We start from the raw sequence: 21,310 nt of genomic DNA on the forward strand, positions 1-21,310 counted from the left end.
CTGTTCCTACACCTAGTGTTGTTTTATGGCTCCCTGCAGATCTGGCATTCAGCTGCAGCTCAAGCTCTGACCCTCTTGGTCCCACCACGCAGATCCGCCCTTAGAGGAGAAGTGCCCAAACCCCCTTCTAAACTCTGGGGCTTGGGGCAATGCAGTCTGGAGGGAAGGAAAAAGCTGAATCATTTTCCCAGACATTCTGGAGGCCACAATCATTGAGCAGCTCAATGTGGGTAACTCGACTGAGCCCTAGAGGAATCTGGCTGAGACCAGGGTAGATGGACAGACTGGTTATCCTCACTGCACTTCACAAAATCCTCATAGAACATTCACAAAATCTCACCTGGAATGTAGGAAAAATGCCAGGGTTTTCTACCCTCAAAAAACTCAGAAGAGTGTCACAGATGCAGTTGAAACAAATTAAAACATAAATGCTGTTTGGCAGTCAAGAGTGTTGAGAATGGTAATGCTGGGAATTCTACATACATCAGAGGTAGACTTAATCAGAGGTCACTCCTGATTTCTTTATGTTTAGACTTGTAAGCAGGCGTGACTCCTCCACAGTCCACAGCAGTGTCCCCTGCTCCCAGTGACACCTTCCTCCAGCAACATCCAAAGCTCAAGCAACAGAGCAGCAGGAAAGTCTCAGAAATGGGAAAGTCACTGTGTGGGTTTTTCAGTGAGAAGTGGAGTAGGTTTTTCTCAGAGATGTCTCTCTTAATTATCGTGGTCTTTTCTTCCTTGGGTAGTCCCCGTTGTCCAGGAGGATCAGATGTCCAACAGCAGCTTCATCACTGAGTTCCTCCTCCTGCCATTTGCAGACATGCGGGAGCTGCAGCTCCTGCACTTCGCGCTTTTCCTGGGCATCTACCTGGCTGCCCTTCTGGGCAACGGCCTCATCCTCACCGCCGTAGCCTGCGACCACCGCCTGCACACCCCCATGTACTTCTTCCTCCTCAACCTCGCCCTCCTCGACATGGGCTGCATCTCTACCACTGTCCCCAAAGCCATGGCCAATTCTCTTCATGATACCAGGACCATTTCCTATGAAGGATGTGCTGCACAGGTCTTTCTTTTTCCTTTTCTCATGTCGGCAGATTTGTTTCTTCTCACTGTCATGGCCTATGACCGCTACGTTGCCATCTGCAAGCCCCTGCACTATGGGACCTTTCTGGGCAGCAGAGTTTGTGCCCAGATGGCAGCAGCTGCGTGGGGCAGTGGATTTCTCTATGCTCTACTGCACACTGCCAATACATTTTCCCTGCCCCTCTGCCAAGGCAATGCTGTGGACCAGTTCTTCTGTGAAATCACACAGATCCTAAAAATCTCCTGCTCAGACTCCTACCTGAGGGAAGTTGGACTTCTCGCATTCAGTGGCATTCTGGTTTTGGGGTGTTTTGTATTCATTGTGCTGTCCTATGTGCAGATCTTCAGGGCTGTGCTGAGGATGCCCTCTGAGCAGGGACGCCACAAAGCCTTTTCCACGTGCCTCCCTCACCTGGTTGTGGTCTCCCTGCTAGTTAGCACTGGTGTATCTGCCTACCTGAAGCCTCCCACTATCTCCTCTTCATCCCTGGACATGATAATGGCTGTTCTATATGCAGTGATGCCCCCAGCAGTGAACCCCCTCATCTACAGCATGAGAAACCAGGAGCTCAAGAATGCCATTAGGAAAGTGATGTCATGGATGTTTATCAGGATTTGCTCAGGAAATTAATTGGACCCTTCAGCAGCTATAGACTGCTTCTTTTGCTTCTTCTATACATGAATTGTGGTTTATGTCATGACAGGCTAAGCCTGCCTGGTTTTACTTCTAGAAGACTTTTTTTTTTTTTTTCCATTTTCCCCCTGTGATACTGTTTTCCACAAAGAAATGCCATTCTTCATCCCCTTGCACTTAAGTCCCAACATACCTTATGTGATCCTGAGGCTCTGCATAAACAAGGAGCCAGCCTCTCTGTGTATTTAAACAAAATAAATGAACCTACAGCAAATTCTTTTTCTGGATCCCACACTCAGCAGAGCAGAGACATAATGGGACCAGCGAACCCCCTTCTGGCTGCCCTGGCCCACGGGCTGCAGGAGCTGCCTGCAGGCCCACAGGGATGGCACGGAGGGACTGCAGGCCTCTGAGGATCTGCTGCAGAGAAGAGCAGGGGACACCACAGCAGGGTACGCTGATCTCTGTATGCTTCTGCCATGGATGTTTCCATCTGTGGAGCTGAGCCCTCTATGCCCCAGGAGCTAGTGTTCCCTTCAGAGGGGCCGGGGCTGTGGTGGCAGTGCCCAGAGCCCTGCAGCAGCCTGCAGTGGGCATTGCCCTGGAGCCACTGCCACTGGGCTGGGCAAAGGGCAGGGAGGCGGGCAGAGGTCAGGAAGGTGGGGAGCCGGGCTCAAGGCCTGTGTCAGGGCAATGGCCAGCCCTGCCAGCCTCTGTCTTGGCCCAGAGCCCTGCAGACCTGGAGCAGGGCTGTCTGCAGAGCCCTCATGGGACATGGCTAGGTCAGGGCAGGGGCCATGGGACGGAGGAGGCTGCAAAGACAGGAGGGCCATGGTGGAAAGGGACCCTGATGGTTCCATTGGGATTGTAATGGGGAGAGATCCACCCAGCCTTGAATGTGCACTGCCATATGTGGTGCCTTGGCAGCACGGCTGTGGGACCATGTGTGGGGCAGTGGGGCTGGGACGATGCAGGGATAGGGCACTGAGAGGGGCCATGAAGGATCTGTCAGGGCATGACAGCAAGGACAGGCTCCAAAAACAGAAATTTATGGTGGAGATGGAGATATGGTTTTAGCTAGGGCAGAGCTCACCTGGAAGTGGTGTTATCGAGAAAAGTCAAGAGCAAAGAGAAGAGCTTCTGCTGGAGCTAAGGCTCAGATTTCTCACCCAGCTCGCCCAGGGCTCGCCCTGAGCAAGGCGGCCACGAACCCTTCCTGCCCTCCAGCCTGCCCCACGCCGCCAGGTGGCTGTAGCAGAGGGGACCCCCAGCCAGCCCCTCGATGGGGCTCTGCCAGCCCCTCGCCCTCCCCTCTGCAGTGACGTCATTGCTGCCCAGGGGGCTCTCTGATGCGCGGGATGATGTCACAGTGCCTGCCGGCCAGCCCTTCTGAGGGCCAATCAGGCTGCTGCAGTGGCAGTGACCTCACTCCAGCCCCCTCCCCACGGCCTGCCTCTCCCCTTCCCTCTCCCCTGTCTGGACCCCGGGGACAAAAGTCGGTGTTATGCAGCAGCTTTGCAGTGGTGGCCTCCGTGGTGGTTTTGCCAGGGAGGACATCTGCCCATGTGCCAAAAGGACCTACTACCACCAAGATGTATTTGGTGTTTCAAACTGTCACTGGCCTTGCAAAGTCTTTCTGCAGTTGTGCCCAGGGACCTTCACTCCATTGGTCCTGGGCTGGGGCTTTCACTTCAGCTGAACCTGTGTTGGTTGTGGCACAAGCAAGATGCCTCTTACAGCTGCGCTCTGCATCCTCCTTCATGGGAGGGCACCACTCCGTGTCCTTCTCTGTGCTCACAGTGTTTGTCTTAGCTCACGGATGAACCGGATTTAATCTGCTTGAGTCTTCTGAGGCCCAATCCAAGGCCTATTGCCTGCTGCACTGTCGTGGTTTAACCCGGCCGGCAGCTAAACACCACGAAGCCGTTCGCTCACCCTCCCCCCTCCCTCTCTGGGACAGGGGAGAGAAATGGAAAGTGAAGCCCGTGAGTTGAGATAAAGACAGTTTAATAAGACAGGAAAATAATAATAACAATAATAATAATAATAATAATAATACAATGATGACAATAGTACTACTACTACTAATATGTACAAACAAGTGATGCACAATGCAATTGCTCACCACTCGCTGACCGATGCCCAGCCTCACCCCGAGCAGTCCGGCCCCCTCCCCCTGGCTAGCCACCCCTATATATTGTTTAGCATGACGTCAGATGGTATGGAATACCCCTTTGGCTAGTTTGGGTCACCTGTCCTGGGTCTGTCCCCTCCCAGCTCTTGCTGCACCCCCAGCCTGCTCATTGGCAGGACAGAGCAAGAAACTGAGACGTCCTTGGCTTGGTGTAAGCACTGCTCTGCAACAATTAAAGCATCGGGGTGTTATCAGAACTCTTCTCATCCTAAGCCAAAACACAGCATTCCACCAGCTACTAGGAAGAAAAATAATTCTGTTCTAACTGAAACCAGGACATGCACCTACCGCGCAATAACTATTACTTCCCCATACTACGCTGATTGACCTGATGAGTCTGTTCATATTAATTGCTTTTAATTTCCCTAGTTGGAAGGGGACATATTCCCAGACTGGGACAAGCTGCTGAGCTCTGCCACAGCCACTCACAGTCACCTGCTATTGAGTCTTTCAGCCTCAGGTTGTCACACGTGACTCAAGACGAGTTTCTCAGGGTCTCAATGGCCATTTCAAGTGTAGTTAACTCCAGCAATCCACTGGCAAGTGTGCCAGGATGCATGGTGCATTCCCGCAGGAATCCCTCACAGAACCTATGGTTTTATCTAGGCCACAGTCTCAAGTTCCCAGACTGCAGTGGCTGCCTTTCAATGATTGTGACTTATGTTAGACTCATAGAAACATAGAACCATAGTGCCATGTAGGTTGGGAAAGACCTGCCACATCATTTGGGTCAGGCCAAAGACGACAAGCTAACAAACTCTGATCTTTATACAGCTCTTCCTGATAAATTCGGCAGTGGCCTTGTGTTCCTTTTGTTTCCTCTTTAACTGTAACTTCAGCAGGAATAGTTCATCTTGGTACCATGGCACAAGCATACAGAGGTCAGTGTCCCCTGCTGTGTCCCGTTCTCCTCTGCATCAGACCCTCAGAGGCCTTCAGCCCCTCTGTAGCATTCCTGGGGGTCTTCAGGCATCTCCTGCCACCCCAGGGCCAGGGCAGCCTGCCCTGACCTGCTGCAGAGAGAAAAAGGTTTACTAGTCCTGTTTATTAATCCACTGAAAATAGATCTCAGAGAAAGAAATTGCTCCAGCTTCATTTATTTTGATAAAATACACAGAGAGCCTTTTTTCACTGAAACCATAGGTCACACAGACAAGGGAATACTCAGGTAGAAGGAAGTGAAGGGCTTTTCTGTGTAGACAACATTACAACAAAGACACAAAGGAAAAACAACCAAATAAATCAACAAACACCAAAGAGAAAGGCAAGAGTGCCTGTCGTGACATACGCTGGGAGTCATTTGCAGAAAAAGGTAGACAGTCTGTGGCCACAGATAAAAACCCAATCAACATTTTCCATATTGAATCCCTGAGATCCTGGTTCCTCATGCTGTAGATGAAGGGGTTCAATACTGGAGGCAGCACTGAGTACAGAACTGCCACAATGAGGTTCAGGTTTGGGGAGGAGATGGAAGGGGGCTTCAGGTAGGCAAATATGACAGTGCTGAAAAAGAGTGAGACAACAGAGAGGTGAGGGATGCATGTGGAAAAGGATTTGTGCCGGCCCTGCTCAGAGGGGATCCTCAGCACAGCCCTGAAGATCTGCACATAGGACAGAACAATGAAAACAAAACATCCAAAACCCAAAAAGGAAGTGAACGTGAGAAGCCCAGCTTCCCTGAGGTAGGAGTCTGTGCAAGAGAGCTTGAGGACCTGGGGGATTTCACAGAAGAACTGGTCCACAGCATTGCCTTGGCAGAGGGGCAGGGAAAATGTATTGGCAGTGTGCAGCACAGCATAGAGAAAGCCACTGCCCCAGGCAGCTGCTGCCATCTGGGCACAAGCGCTGCTACCCAGGAGGGTCCTGTAGTGCAGGGGCTTGCAGATGGCAATGTAGCGGTCGTAGGACATGACAGTGAGAAGAAAATACTCTGCTGATATCAAGAAGATAAATGAAAAGACCTGTGCAACACATCCTGCATAGGAAATGGCCCTCGTATCCCAGAGGGAATTGGCCATGGCTTTGGGGACAGTGGTGGAGATGCAGCCCAGGTCGAGGAGGGCGAGGTTGAGGAGGAAGAAGTACATGGGGGTGTGGAGGCGGTGGTCGCAGGCTGTGGCTGTGAGGATGAGGCCGTTGCCCAGGAGGGCAGCCAGGTAGATGCCCAGGAAGAGCACGAAGTGCAGGAGCTGCAGCTCCCGTGTGTCTGCGAACGGCAGGAGGAGGAACTCAGTGATGGAGCTGCTGTTGGACATCTGAGACATCCTAGACACAGGGATGATCCAAGGAAGGAAAGACAGTGATAATGAGGAGAGGGATCTCTGAGAAAAACTTAATCCATGTCTCACTGAAACCCCCTACAGTGACTTTCCCATTTCTGGGACTTTTCTCCTGCCCTGTTGTTTGAGCTTTGGATGGTGCTACAGTCAAGTGCTACTGGGAGTAGGGACACTGCTATGGACTTTGGAGGAGTCACGCCTGTCCTACAGGTCTAAACATAAAGAAATCAGGAGAGACCTCTGATTAAATCTACCTCTGATATATGTGGACTTCCCAGCATTACCATTCTCAACACTCTTGACTGCCAAACAGCATTTGTGGTTTAATTTGTTCCAACTGCATCTGTGACACTCAGAGGAGTCTTTTGAGGGTAGAAAACCCTGGCATTTTTCCTACATTCCAGGTGAGATTTTGTGAATGTCCTGTGAGGATTTTGTGAAGTGCAGTGAGGATAACCAGTCTGTCCATCTACCCTGGTCTCAGCCAGACTCCTTTAGGGCTCAGTCGAGTTGCCCACAGTGAACTGCTCAATGATTGTGGCCTCCAGAATGTCTGGGAAGATGATTCAGCTTTTTCCTTCCCTCCAGACTGCATTGCCCCAAGCCCCAGAGTTTAGAAGGGGGTTTGGGCACCTTTCCTCTAAGGGCGGATCTGCGTGGTGGGACCAAGAGGGTCAGAGCTTGAGCTGCAGCTGAAAGCCAGATCTGCAGGGAGCCATAAAGCAACAACAGCAACACTAGGTGTAGGAACAGAGAGAAATAGCACAGGGCTTCTGCCAGGGGAGGCAAGGCCAGGGAGGGACTGACAAGAACTCAGGAGACTCTGCTCTGCTGGAGGTTCTGCTGCTGATGTTATGAGTCGCGTTCTCAATCCTGTGACCTAGAGGGCAGAGAGGTGCCAGACTACTCTGTTAGCACTGTCCTACCATTCCCTGCCCATGGCTGTGCTGCCTGCAGCTGTCCCTGCCTGCAGCTGGGTCTCTGTCCCCACGCCTCCAGCCTGCAGCTCACAGCCCCCATCCCACCCGCTGGGTGCTCAGCTCTGCCCTGCAGACACCTCCTGGCAGCAGGGCTCTGCCCAGGGGCAGCTCGCTGGGGACATGTCCTAGAGCCCAGGTCACACAGACCCTGCTGACACTGCATGAGTGGTGGTGGAGCATTCTAGGGGTTGAGAGGCAGGAAAGGGACTTGCTGTGGTCCTTGTAATGCTGCTTGTGAAGTCTTAGATGTAAAAGCCCCTATCCTGAAACAGCAGACTTTATTTCTCTTCTCACTGAGGCAAAGAAGAGAAAAACGTAAGCAGAGAGTCTGGAAAGCTAAGAGTGAACAGGAATTCTCACCTTTATCCCTGCTCTTTCAAAGTCCCCGTGGATACATCCTGCCTGCACTGTGGAGCTGTGAGCAGGCTGCCCCAGGTAGCAGCCTCCCACCAGCAGCAGGACCCTGCCCTGCCAGGGGGGGCTCCTTCCACCCGCAGCTTCTCCCCGCAGCGCCCTGGGCAGCTCCCCGGGCAGGCTGAGTGCTGAGCCTGGCAGGCGGCAGAGGCCCTGCCCCGGCACACAGCCCCTGGGCCACAGCAGGGACCCTGCTCTGCACCACAGCGCTGGACACCCCTGCCTGCACCCCCAGCTTCTCCTGCCTCCAGGAACTGCGGCTGCATTGCCCTCCAGCCAGAGACTTACCGGTTGCAGGGCTGGGAAGTCTTCTCCTGCATGGAGCTCTGGGCATGCTGCCACTTCTGCCTGCCTTTAAGCACTGTGTCTCTGCAGGCAGTGCCCCCAGCCCTGCTGCGCTGTGCAGAGGAGCTTATCCTGGGCAGAGCTGTCTCTCTGCAGCACTGCCCGCTTGCCAGGAGCTCCCCTTGGGCCCAGGAGCCCGGCCCAGCTCAGCAGCAGAGGCCCAGCCCAAGGCCTCCCTTGCTCTGCCCCCCACCAGGATCCCTGCACATGGCCCTGGGGCTGCAGGGGAACCTGCTGGGAAACAGCCTGAAGGGATCCCTGGGCTTCCCTCCCTCCCCTGGGCACACACACTTCTTGACAGCAGGATCATTTCTCCAAAAAGTCAGGCAGAAGAGTCCGTTAAGACATCTCATGCTGGATTTTAATCCTGTGGCTAGGAGGGCACTCAGCTCACACCCATGCCTGCCCAAGGCACATAGGAACTGGGATTCGCCTGCCCTCACTTCAGGTGTGCACCACATGGGCAGCTGCAGGTGTGCTCCTTTTTTCATCTCCAGGATCATTAATGGAGATGGAGGAAATCAGGGGGCTGCAAACACCTGGTGACATGTCAGGGGGCAGAGGTACGTGCAGGCATCTGCAAACTCTCATGGAGGTACTATGAGGGACAGGGCAGCACATGGGGATATCCCCTTGGAGGCTGGTAGTGGATGCCTTTGGCCAGCTGAAATGACAGCAAATGCACCCATTTAGGACAACTAAACCTGTCCCTCCTCAGTAGGCTCAGGGCAGCCTGTAGAGGCATCCACCTGACCCAATGGAGAACTGTGCCACAGGGAGAGCTGAGTCTCTCTCTCCCTCTTCTCCATCTGGTTTTCCCTCCATCTCCAGGGACTGTAACAGCATTTGGCTCATGGACATCCCTATATTACCTAATGAAATTCGGGGCAGCTGCTCCATTTAAAGCCAATTCCAGGCCTGCAGTTCCACCTGAGATGCCAATGCTGCCCAACACCACTACAGCATGCAGCTGACACGGGCAGCACAGGACCCACAGGACAGCTCTGGCCATTCACAACTGGTACTTAAAGGACACTCCTGAGGGCATCTCTGGTAGACGTGGTGCTTATGAGCAAGTGACTGCTTCTCAGAGAGCCAAGGTCTGTCCCACCTCTATTCGGTAGAGGCAGGCAACGCATGGATATGAGGCACATCACACAAGAGTTTCCACTTGTGTTGTTCAGCTCGCAAACATTTCTGCTGCTTATCACCTCCATCCTTCATTCACCTCTTTGATTGTACCATCCAGACACAACCCAATGATTTTTTGTCTGTGTCCCTGAATCACAGGTTGCCCATACCAAGGACATTTTCAGCAGCCCCTTCCCCTGCCTGGAGATCGGCCTCATCTCCAGCACTGGCCCTCAGGGCTGCACCAACACCACAAAGGCCCTCTGCTGTCAGGGCGGCACAGCCCAGGCCTGTTTCCTTCTGGCCTCAGGAACACCAGGCCTTGCCCTTCTTGGGATCCCTCATTTCATCCTCCTATGGCCATCAGCCATCCACAGCAGCAGGTCTCTGCCCTGCTGGAAAGCCTTTGCATGTCTTGGGTCTTGGGCAGAAGGTCTGGGACTAGTTTGAGTTTGGCCCTTGTGCCACAGCTGAGGTGCTGCAGCCCAGATGTGCCCCAATGCCCTCAGCCTGGGGCACAGACGGGAGGAGCTGAATCTTGACTGCAAGGAAGCTGTGTCAGCATTAAGGAGTGCACTGCAGCTGTCCCAAGCTGTTCTCCCTACTCTCCCCTTCATCTGCAGTGCTGCACTACCCCTCTCCCTTACCATGAGGTGCTGAAGGTAAGTTTGCCATTCCCTCATGTGCCACCTCTGCCTGTGGCAAGGCAGCGGGGATGTCCTGGGAGAGGGTGCTGAGGCCTTCTCAGAGCACAGAGCCTTGTGGGACATGAGGGGAGGAAGGCCCAGGAATGTGCTGCAATTCCCTCCATATAACACATCCTACTTCACCAAGTGAGCGACATGCTGTGAAGACGAGTTCAGGCACAATGAGGAGCTGCTGCATCCCAGGTGCCTTTGCTCCCATCGTTTGAAAAAAGCCCAGCCCCAGGACAAGCCTCGAACCACACCTTCCTGGAAGGGCTTCCAAGAGCAGAGGCCTGTTGATGCAGGAACACAGCAGGGACTTCTCCATTGTTCCATTTCCTATATTCCATGGCCTTTGTCACCATTTGGAGATGTTCCTGGTAAATTTGTCAGGATCCTGTGGAAAAGAACTGGGAAGAAATGAAATGACTGTTTCTCAGGACAAGAAGGGAAATCTCTCGTCTCTCCTGAGCTGTGCTGTCTCCATGCTGCTGACCTCACAGGCCTTCTAATGACACGTGCTGATGTCACAGGGGTGCACTGCATCACCACGATATCGTCACTGGAGCAGCGGCAGTGCTCCCCTTCCCTGCAAGGCCTGGTCCCTGCTGGGCACTGCTTGGGTGCTCCCCACCACTGTCCTTCTGTGGCCAGGAGTGGGGTCAGCAGGCAGCAAGCTTGCACTGGGCGACCCTCGCTGACGGGCGGAGGAGCAGGAGCACCTTGCAGAGGAGCTGTGGTTGAGGACCCAGGGCTGGCATCCCTTGTCCTGAGCTGAGGGCCAGCAGCAAGCGAGATGGAGGGTTGCTGGAGCACGACCATCACCTCTGACATGACTTCCATGTTCCCAGTGCTCCTGCATCTCTCCCCCAAAGGTAAGGGTGTCAGCAGCCCCTTCCCAAGATGTGTCACAGGGGCTGGCAGCTGTCCAAAGCTTTGCGGGGGGCTGGAAATGGCTGGTGGCTGCTGCAAGAGCCTTGCCTGAGTGTCCCTCTGGGCTCAGGGGAGTATGCGGTAGCCAGGATTCCTGGGTCCTGATGCTAGGGGTGCCCTAAGCCCCAGGGCTCCTCTGGGCATGGCTCAGCCTCCTTGTGATGGGGACAGTCCAGGGCCAGGTTTCCCTGGGAGCTGGTGTCTCTTTGGGATCTGTCTCTGGGAGGAAAGACGACTGGTGTCCCAGATACTGGTGTGTCCTCCAGTTCCCACAGGCCTCTCAGGAATGTGCCACAAATGCCTGTGTTGGAAATCAAGCCTTCCCCTTGTACTGACCTCCTTCAGGGGAACCAGCCCCTCCTGTGCCACCAGGCTGCCAGAGCGTGTTCTGGGTGCTGAGATGCCATCCCTGGATGGCCACAGCCCTGGTGCTGGACCCTTCCAATCTCCATACTGTGGTGGGTTTACACAGGTACACAGGTGAACTCCATGGCCACCGCTCTTTTACTTCCCCGCCTACAAGGAAAAGGGGGAAAAAATACGATGAAAAGAGCTCAAGGCTTGAGGTAGAACAGGAGGTCACCCACCAAATATCCTCATGGGTACCAATTATCATCACAGGCAAGACAGACTTAGCATAGGTAGATTAATATAATTTATTGACTCTCAGTGGCGGACTACAACCTTGAGGAACTACAAGCAAACTAAAAACACCATTCCCCTCATCAAGCCTCCTGTAACTCCTCGTCCTGGGTGGAACAGGAGAATTGGGAATTGCTGTCAGTCTGTGACATTGTTTCCACTGCTCCTTGATGGTCAATCTCTGCCCTCTCTGCGTCCCTCCTGTGGGATGCCCTCCTTCCCAAATGAATCCTGCGTGGGACCATAAAGGGCTCAGATAATGACAGATATGACTGGATCATGTTAAAATAAAGTTGTTAGAAGCAATAGATCAGCTTCATAGTTGCTGACCACAATGTTCATTTTTTGTTGGTTTAGTAGTCCTGTTTGGTCTCAGAACTGTGTTGGGTAGCACAATACATATTGTGTGTGTTCCCTGTTGTGCTGTTTATCCTTTGTGCGTGCTCGTTTATGGTTATTAGTTTACTCTATGGCCTAACACTACCTTATGTTGTGATAAAATTACTGGTCATGAGACAAATCTGGTAGTTGTACTCAGCATTGCTGTCACCTCCATGCTCGAGGAACTTTCTCTCAGAAACTATTTATAATTAACAGTCTTTACTTTTCTCCCCGGGGAGCCAATCTATGGAAGGGATGAGAGGGGACACTTCTTCTCCCCACAGCTAGTTACAATAGCTCTTCGAAACTTGGAATCCTTGGAATGTTCAAACCAGCCTGTACCTATTGTTATGTGTCCTGAATGTGTTTCAGGTTTTGTTTAAGGTTAGAGTAAACTATTTCAGAATGCCACACAATGATCTGCCCTGAGGCAGGATAATTATGAGGGGCAGGGTGTGTGGGAGGATTTGGGCAGGCACCTAGAACTGTGGGCACCTCCAATGCTTTATAACTTCACCCCTGAAGAAGTGCAGAATCATAAAAATAAAAAAATAAAATAAATAAATAAATAAATAAAAAGGCAGAATGCTTGAAAAAGGAGTGTCATCACCCTGGCGATTCCAAAGAGGGAGAAATCACTGCAGTGTGCTGGGGCTTGGCCTATGCTTACGAGTTGCAATCTACACAACTCCAATCCCTGCGACTGGGCCAGAGAAGCAACCTGTGCCTCTATCACTCATACATACATATGAGAAGAAACAGGAGAGACAAAATCAGCTTGTTTAGCTAGGAAAGAAGCTCCTACTCATACAGGGGAGGAGGAAGAAAAAGACGAGGCATGCTCCTCCCAAGTAGAGCCATCACAGGAAAAGGTGGATGAAGACAGAGATAACATAAAAGGAGCAGTAAGCTCCTGATCACCATTCCTTGGGGAGCTGTGAGATGTGTGATTACAGAATCACAGAATCACAGAATTTCTAGGTTGGAAGAGACCTCAAGATCATCGAGTCCAACCTCTGACCTAATGCTAACAGTCCCCACTAAACTACATCCCTAAGCTCTACATCTAAACGTCTTTTAAAGACGTCCAGGGATGGTGACACCACCACTTCCCTGGGCAGCCCGTTCCAGTGTCTAACAACCCTTTCAGTAAAGAAATTCTTCCTAACATCCAACCTAAAACTCCCCTGGCACAACTTAAGCCCATTCCCCCTCGTCCTGTCACCAGACATGTGGGAGAATAGACCAACCCCCACCTCGCTACAGCCTCCTTTAAGGTATCTGTGGAGAGCGATAAGGTCGCCCCTGAGCCTCCTCTTCTCCAGGCTGAACAAGCCCAGCTCCCTCAGCCGCTCCTCGTAGGACTTGTTCTCCAGGCCCCTCACCAGCTTCGTCGCCCTTCTCTGGACCCTCTCAAGCACCTCGATGTCCTTCTTGTAGCGAGGGGCCCAAAACTGAACACAGTAGTCGAGGTGCGGCTTCACCAGAGCCGAGTACAGGGGGATGATCACCTCCCTAGCCCTGCTGGTCACAGTGTTTCTTATGCAAGCCAGGATGCTGTTGGCCTTCTTGGCCACCTGAGCACACTGCTGGCTCATATTCAGCCGACTGTCCACCATCACTCCCAGGTCCTTCTCCGCCAGGCAGCTCTCCAACCACTCATCTCCCAGCCTGTAGCTGTGCTTGGGGTTATTGCGCCCCAGGTGCAGGACCCAGCACTTAGCCTTGTAAAAAAAAAAAAAAAAAAAAAAAAACAGTAACTATATATTTAAAGATACATGAAGGACAAAAATGTTTATGGACTGTGAGCCACACTAAAACACTGCAACAGCGATGAATATTGTCATTTACACTAACAATTTTCCTTACAGACCATAAGCCACCTCGTGGTTACTAGAGGATTCTACTGTAGCTTTATGGGGATAAAACAGTGCAAGTGACTTTTTTTTCATATACTGGGAACTTGCTTTGTACCTCAAATTCAGGTTTCTGGCATACTTTAAATATGGTATCATACCAGCTATAGTTTATTATGGGAATCCCAGAAACATCAGCAAAGTTAATACAGAAGTTAAGTTGCATTCGCCTGGAAGTGAAAACTTGATCCACATCTTCCTAGCAATATTTGTATCAGCTATTTAGCAGAATTTTAGCCCACTTTATTTATGAGCTTGAATAAAAAAATAGTGTTCTATAAGTTAGGTATGAAATCATTTATGAAGCATAAGTTAAGAGATAAACATGGCCACACTCCCACAGCTGGGGGCTGGAGGAGGATGCAAACGCAGGAGGGCCATGGCAGGAGGGGACCCCAAGTGTGCCATTGAAATCGTAATAGCAGGAGCTTGACCCAACCCTGAATGTGCATTGCCATGTGCGTTGCTTTGGCAGCACGGCTGTGGGACCATGTGTGGGGCAGTGGGGCTGGGCTGCTGCAGGGATCGGGCACTGAGAGGGGCCATGAAGGATCTGCCAGGGGGTGACAGCAAGGACAGGCTCCAAAAAAGAAACTTAGATATCTTACCTTTGTGGTGGACATATGCTTTTAGGAAAGGCAAAGCTCACCTAGAATTGGTGTCTGCAAGAATACCCAGCCATGTGTACACAAAGACGCAATCTTTTAAACACACATGGATGTGCACACACAGGTGTGTACAGCTGAGCACACCCAGACCAACTGCAACTGGAAGAAGGCAGGACAGAGAGATGCGATCAGGTACAGGGTATCTGGAGTCTCTAGAGCAAGGACCAGACCTCTGGTCTCCACTGCTCCCCTCTATCTCTCTGTGCCATTTGCCCATCGCTCAAATCTCTGCCCACCAAGGGCACGTGAGATGTTGCTGTCCCTCACAGCCCTGCCTGTAATCTGCTCCTTTCTCGTGCTGTGCTTTGTCACATCCAGCACTTTCTTGTGCCTTTTCCCACAGGCTCCCACCCCATGTCCAGCTGGCATCACTGCAGGGCAGCCCTCCCCAGGGCCCAGGCATCTGCCTGCAGCTTCCACAGCTGCTGCTCTTGATGGCCTCCTGAGGCCTGCCTGCTCCTGGCCCATCACAGTGTTGTGAGGAGGTGACCTCAGCAGCAGCAGCCCAGCCATGGTGGCTCGACAGAGTTGTCCCCTGTCAGAGCTGCCCCCCGTGTCCCATGGGGTTTGTGATGCACTCAATGACATTGCCGTGTCTGCCTGCCTGCCATCCGGCAGTCAGGTCACTGCAGTAGGAATGGCATCACAACCCACCTCCCAGCCGTGTCACTGCGACCTTCCTCCACGTCTCCCCTCTCCCCAGCTCCCAGCACTGCTGGGTTGGTTTCCTGATAGTTCAGGTGATGTAAACTCCTAGAATCCCAGACACTTGCCCGTCTCTCTCCCAGTTATCTATGTGTATACGTGTAACTCTGTATATACATTTACCTTTACTTGCACATACAGCTGTAGTTACAGCTGTAGCTACACAAATATTTCTCACTATACAGACAGAAAGATGTGAATATTCCCACCAAGAAAGGCAGGTAATGCAGATATGTATATATATCTTCCCCTGTACTTGCATTGCCAGAATTTCTCTTATGCACTGCACTTCATCTCAGTCTTTGAGGTATTTCAACCTGGCCTTACGAAACAGACCATGCTGGAAATCATCTTTCCAGCAGAGTGTGTGGACATGTGCATTTTCCGCTCTTCTGCAGAGTTCCCCTCCACTTGCTCTTGCTCTTCGGTCATTCAGATACTTCTCATATACCCAGTTGCTTCTAGGGGTTTCAGGGAGGTTAAGCTTGCCTGCGTTTCAGTAGTCCCTTTCATCATCCCTGTAGCCAACTCTGTATTTCTCTTTTACCATTTCCTATCTCTCTGTGTCAAAAATTTCTTGTACAGTCATCAATGGTGGATGGTGCACCTCACTGGAGGCAAGTTAGAGTTGACTCACAGCTGTGGACTGTGGTTTTTGTTTGGTTGCTTCTTTTATTTTTGTTGGTGTTAGTTTCTTTTTAATATACTTTTTTTGTAAATATTAAAAAAAAAAGACACATCCACACAAAAATAACAACAAAAAACTGTGTGTAGCCAGATGTCTGAGGAAAGGAGGCGGGAGTTGGTGCAAAAATCATAGAATCATAGTATATCCCAAGTTGGACAGGACTCATAAGGATCATAGAGTCAAGCTCCTGGCACCACACAGGTCTGCCCAAAATTTTAGACCATGTGACTAAGTGCACAGTCCAATTGCTTCTTAAACTCTGATAAGCTTGGTGCCGTGACTCTGTATCTGGGGAGCCTGTTCCAGTGTGTAACTACCTCTCAGTGAAGAGTTATCTTCCTGATATCCAGCCTGAACCTCACCTGTCGCAGCTTGACACCATTCCCTCTGGTCCTATCACTGGTCACTAAAGAGAATAGAGGGGTGCCTGCCGCTCCACTCTCCCTCGTGAGGGAGACTAGACCATGATGAGGTCTCCCCTCAGCCTCTCCTTTTCCAGGTTGAACAGGCCAAGTGACCTCAGCTGTGCCTCCCCTCTAGGCCCTTCACCATTTTTGTAGTCCTTCACTGGACTCTCTCCAATAGTTTCATATCCTTTCAGTACTGTGGTGCCCAGATGTCCTGGTTTCAGTTAGCACAGAATTAATTTTCTTCCTAGTAGCTGGTGGAATGCTGTGTTTTGGCTTAGGATGAGAAGAGTGCTGATAACACCCCGATGCTTTAATTGTTGCAGAGCAGTGCTTATACTAAGCCAAGGACATCTCAGCCATTTGCTCTGTCCTGCCAACGGACAGGCTGGGGGTGCAGTAAGAGCTGGGAGGGGACAGACCCAGGACAGGTGACCCAAACTAGCCAAAGGGGTATTCCATACCATCTGACGTCATGCTAAACAATATATAGGGGTGGCTAGCCGGGGGGAGGGGGCGGGACTGCTCGGGGTTAGGCTGGGCATCGGTCAGCAAGTGGTGAGCAATTGCATTGTGCATCACTTGTTTGTACATATTATTATTATTTCCCTATTATCATCATATTATTATTATTGTTATTATTGTTATTATTGTTATTATTATTTTGTTATTATTATTTTCCTGTCTTATTAAACTGTCTTTATCTCAACTCACGGGCTTCACTTTCCATTTCTCTCCCCCGTCCCAGAGAGGGAGGGGGGAGGGTGAGCGAACGGCTGCGTGGTGTTTAGCTGCCGGCTGGGTTAAACCACGACACCAGAACTGCACACAGTACTCAAGGTGAGGCCCCAACAGTGCAAGGTAGAGCAGGATATTCACTTCCATCAACTGACTAGCAATGCCGTGCTTGATGCACCCCAGGATACGGTTGGCCCTCCTGGCTGCCAGGGCACACTACTGACTCATATTCAGCTTGCTATCAACCTGCCAGCTCATGTTCAGGAAAGCTTTGAGCACACACCCAGATCCCTTTCCTGTGCACAGCTTTCCAGCCAGTCTTCCCCAAGCCTGTAGAATTGCATGGGGTTGTTGTGGCCAAAGAGGAGGAAGTAGCACTTACCCATGGTGAACCTCATCCCACAGCCCTCTGCCCATCAATCCAGCCTGTCCAGGTCCCTCTACTGGGCCTTCCTACCCACTGGCAGATTGACACTTCCCTCCACCTTGGTGTCATCTGCAAACGTACTGGGGGTGCACTCAATTGCCTCATCCAAATCATCAATAAAAATGTTAAACAGGATGGGCCTCAACACCAACCCCTGGGGAACACCACTCGTGACTGGTCACCAGCTGGATTTCAGTCTGGCCACCACTACTGTCTGGGCCCGGCCACCCAGCCAGTTTTTAAGCCAGCAAAGTGTGTGCCTGTCCAAGCCATGGGCTGCCAGCTTCTCCAGGAGAATACTGTGGGAGATCATGGCAAAGGCCTTGCTGAAGTCTAGGTAGACTATGTCATCAGGCTTTCCTTCATTCTCCAGGCAGGTCACTGGTCATAGAAGGAGATGAGGTTGGTCAGGCAGAACTTGCCTTTCTTGAACCCATACTGACTGGGCCTGATCCTCTGGTAGTCCTGCATATGCTGCATAATTGCATTCAAGATGACCTGTCCCATCACCTTTCCTGGCACCGAGGTCAGGCTGACAGACCTGCAGTTCCCTAGTCCTTCTTTATGACCTTTCTTAAAGATGGGCATCACATTAGCAAGTCTCTACTCACCCAGGACATCTTTGGAGGATCATGACCACTGACAGATGCTGGAAAGCGTCTGATAGGTGGTGGAAAGTGACACAAGCTTCTGGAAAGCTTGGTAACAACCTTAAAAAAACATCCAAGCCTTCAGACAGTGCACTGTGGAGATCCCATTTTATTTTGAAGGTAAGAGTCAGCTCTGACCTTCTGTTGGACACATATTTGTATAGCCTCAAGAGCAAACAGAGAAGTGTCAATCCTCAGCAGAAGTAGGGTGAAAAAGAGATATTACTCTAAGAGCACAATAAATCAAATGATACCAAAGAGAACAATAACAATATTGACAATGAAAGAAGGACCAGGCCTGAGGGGAGGTACCAAGTTAAGTCAATTCTGGAAAAAGAGGGGAAATTTGTCTCTATTTAGAAACATTCGTGAAATCACTTTCCTAAGAGCCCACTTGAGCTCCCTGTTTCTCATGCTGTAGATGAGGGGGTTCAATGTTGGAGGCATCACTGAGTACAGAGCTGTCACCACCAGGTTCAGGGATGGAGAGGAGATGGAGGGGGGCTTCAGGTAAGCAAAAAGGGCAGTGCTGATAAACAGGGAAACCACAAACAGGTGAGGGAGGCATGTGGAAAAGGCTTTGTGTCGCCCCTGGTCTGAAGGCATCCGCAGCACAGCCCTGAAGATCTGCACATAAGAAAAAAGAATGAAAACAAAGCACACGGACGTTAACTAGACACCAATCACAAGCACCCAAAAACTCCTCAGGTAGGAGCGTGAGCAGGACATCTTCAGGATCTGGGGGATCTCACAGAAAAACTGGTCCACAGCATTGCCTCTGCACAATGGCAGTGAAAATGTATTGGCAGTGAGCAGCAGAGCATAGAGAACCCCACTGCCCCAGGCAGCTGCTGCCATCTGGGCACAAGCTCTGCTGCCCAGGAGGGTCCCGTAGTGCAGGGGCTTGCAGATGGCAACATAGCGATCGTAGGACATGATGGTGAGAATAAAATACTCTGCTGATATCAGAAAGGGAAAAAGAAAGACCTGTGCAGCACATCCTGCATAGGAAATGGCCCTAGTATCATGAAGGGAATTGGCCATGGCTTTGGGGACGGTGGTGGAGATGCAGCCCAGGTCGAGGAGGGCGAGGTTGAGGAGGAAGAAATACATTGGAGTGTGAAGGCGGTGGTCGCAAGCTACGGCGGTAAGGATGAGGCTGTTGCCCAGGAGGGCAGCCAGGTAGATGCCCAGGAAGAGCGCGAAATGCAGGAGCTGCAGCTCCCGTGTGTCTGCGAAGGCCAGAAGGAGGAACTCGGTGATGGAGCTGCTGTTGGACATCTGATCCTCCTGGACAAAGGGGAATACCCAAGGAAGAAAAGATAGTGATCATTAGGAGAGAAAACCTATTTCTCTTCGCATCCAAACACCCCTACAGTGACTTTCCCCTTTCTGAGGCGTTTCTTTTGCTCCCTTGCCTGAGGTCTGGTTGGTGTTGGAGGAATGTGCCCCTGGGAGCAGCGGTCTCTGCTGTGTGTGCTGGAGGATTCAGACCTGTCCTACAGCTCTACATGAAAAGAAACCAGGAGTGATCGCTGATTAAATCTACCTCTGATGTATTGGACTTCACAGCATTACCACTCTCAACACTCTTTACTGATGTACTTGTGATTTATTTGTTCTATCTGCATCACACTCAGGAGCATTTTTAGAGGGTAGAAAACCCTGGCAGTTGTAAGAAATACCAGGTGAGCTTTTGTGAGTCCCGGAAGGTAAAGTTAATGTCCTTAGTGCAATGAGGATAGCCAGTCTGTCCATCTACCCTGGTCTCAGCCAAACTCCAGGGCTCAGTCGAGTTACCTACATTGGGCTGCCCAATGATTGTGGCCTCAGAAAGTCCCTGGAAGGTGATACAGTTTTGTCCATGCCCCACAGACTGCAATGCCGAGAGCCCCATAGGTTAGAAGGGGAACTCTGGGCACCTTCCTGCTATGGACACATCTGCATGGTGGGACCCAGAGGGTCAGTGCTTGAGCTGCAGCTGAAAGCCCCATCTCCCCAATTGCAGGGAGCCATAAAGCAAGAACAGCAGCTGCAGGTCTAAGAAGAGAGCGGAATAGCACAGGGCTTCTGCCAGGGGAGGCAAGGCAGAAGGCACCAACAGGAACTCAGAAGGGCCTGCTGTGAGTGAGGTCCTGGTACTGAGGTTATGAGTCACGTCCTGAATCCTATGAGCTAGAGGGCAGACAGAGAGGTACCAGACTACTCTGCTAACACTGTCCTGCCATTCCCTGCCCATGGCTCTGTTGTCTGCAGCTGTCCCAACCTGCAGCTGGGTCTCTGTCCCCACGCCTCCTGCCTGCAGCTCACAGCCCCCATCCCACCCGCTGGGTGCTCAGCTCTGCCCTGCAGACACCTCCTGGCAGCAGGGCTCTGCCCAGGGGCAGCTCACTGGGGGCACGTCCTAGAGCCAGGTCACACAGACCCTACTGACACTGTGCAAGGGGTGGTGGAGATTTCTGGATAAGATTTACTGGGGTCCTTGTAACCTCCTTAGGATGCCTTAGGACTGTCAGGCTTTTCTAGAAAATAACATCATATATTTCTGGTTCCACTGAGCCTAAAACAGAAACTGAAAGGAGAGGCTAAGGACAGATGAGAGTGAAATTCTCTTAGTATTCTGTGGAGCTGTGAGCAGGCTGCACCAGGCAGCAGCCTCCCACCAGCAGCAGGACCCTGCCCTACTGGAAGGGCTCCTTCCACCCGCAGCTTCTCCCTGCAGTGCCCTGGGCAGCTCCCTGGGCAGGCTGAGTGCTGAGCCTGGCAGGCGGCAGAGGCCCTCTCCCGGCACACAGCCCCTGGGCCACAGCAGGGACCCTGCTCTGCACCACAGCCCTGGACACCCCTGCCTGCACCCCCGGCTTCACAGCCCGCAGATGGCCTGCAAAATGGGAGCCGTTGGGACTTGGACATTGACCCTGCAGGGAACCCCTCCTCTGGTGATAGTGTTTCTCCACACTAAAGGAAAAACAAGTGTATCTGGCCTGATCTGTGGGAAGTTCTGGCTATTGGAAAACCCTCCATGATACTCCTGTGAATTGCACTGCAGAAAGAGATTTACCGTGTTATGTGCTAAGAAGATCTCTCCTCTTCTGAGCTCTCAGCATACACATATTCCACTCAGCCCATAATTTCTTTCTCCTTTCTCTCCTCTCCCACTGCCACCTGCAGTCAGAGCCCCCAGCCCTGCTGCGCTGTGCAGAGGAGCTGCTTCTGGGCAGAGCTGTCTCTCTGCAGCGCTGCCCGCTTGCCAGGAGCTCCCCTTGGGCCCAGGAGCCCGGCCCAGCTCAGCAGCAGAGGCCCAGCCCAAGGCCTCCCTTGCTCTGCCCCCCACCAGGTTCCCTGCACATGGCCCTGGGGCTGCAGGGGAACCTGCTGGCAAACAGCCTGAAGGGATCCCTGGGGTTCC

At 51.8% G+C, this 21,310-nt stretch overlaps 2 protein-coding genes and 1 pseudogene across 2 annotated transcripts; 1 reads left to right on the forward strand and 2 right to left on the reverse strand.

Annotated features, from left to right (window-relative positions):
- The first annotated feature begins 769 nt into the window (after positions 1-769).
- LOC139999823 (olfactory receptor 14C36-like) lies at positions 770-17,652 on the forward strand. Its single transcript, XM_072029449.1, has 2 exons — positions 770-1,672; positions 17,629-17,652. Exons 1-2 carry the CDS (start codon positions 770-772, stop codon positions 17,650-17,652), a joined length of 927 nt encoding a protein of 308 aa, XP_071885550.1.
- Positions 5,056-6,220, reverse strand: LOC113842060 (olfactory receptor 14A16-like). The gene is made up of 2 exons (XM_027448733.3): positions 5,200-6,220; positions 5,056-5,102 (listed from the first exon to the last, which is right to left on the reverse strand). Exons 1-2 carry the CDS (start codon positions 6,173-6,175, stop codon positions 5,056-5,058), a joined length of 1,023 nt encoding a protein of 340 aa, XP_027304534.2. The 5' UTR covers positions 6,176-6,220.
- A 381-nt stretch (positions 17,653-18,033) lies between the features above and the next one.
- On the reverse strand, positions 18,034-19,182 carry LOC139999913 (olfactory receptor 14C36-like; annotated as a pseudogene).
- Positions 19,183-21,310: the final 2,128 nt, after the last annotated feature.

This window comes from Anas platyrhynchos, chromosome 30 (genome assembly GCF_047663525.1).
Source record: "Anas platyrhynchos isolate ZD024472 breed Pekin duck chromosome 30, IASCAAS_PekinDuck_T2T, whole genome shotgun sequence".
Lineage (NCBI taxonomy): Eukaryota > Metazoa > Chordata > Aves > Anseriformes > Anatidae > Anas > Anas platyrhynchos.

What these genes read in the sequence shown, in the direction of transcription:
- LOC113842060 (XM_027448733.3), bottom strand. Translation starts at nt 6,175, where the DNA reads ATGTCTCAGATGTCCAACAGCAGCTCCATCACTGAGTTCCTCCTCCTG. An exon ending in TTCTGCAAATGACTCCCAGC is followed by an intron (nt 5,103 to 5,199) that starts GTATGTCACGAC and finishes TTGTCTACACAG; the next exon opens with AAAAGCCCTTCACTTCCTTC.
- LOC139999823 (XM_072029449.1), top strand. Translation starts at nt 770, where the DNA reads ATGTCCAACAGCAGCTTCATCACTGAGTTCCTCCTCCTGCCATTTGCA. An exon ending in TCAAGAATGCCATTAGGAAA is followed by an intron (nt 1,673 to 17,628) that starts GTGATGTCATGG and finishes TTCTCCAGGCAG; the next exon opens with GTCACTGGTCATAGAAGGAG.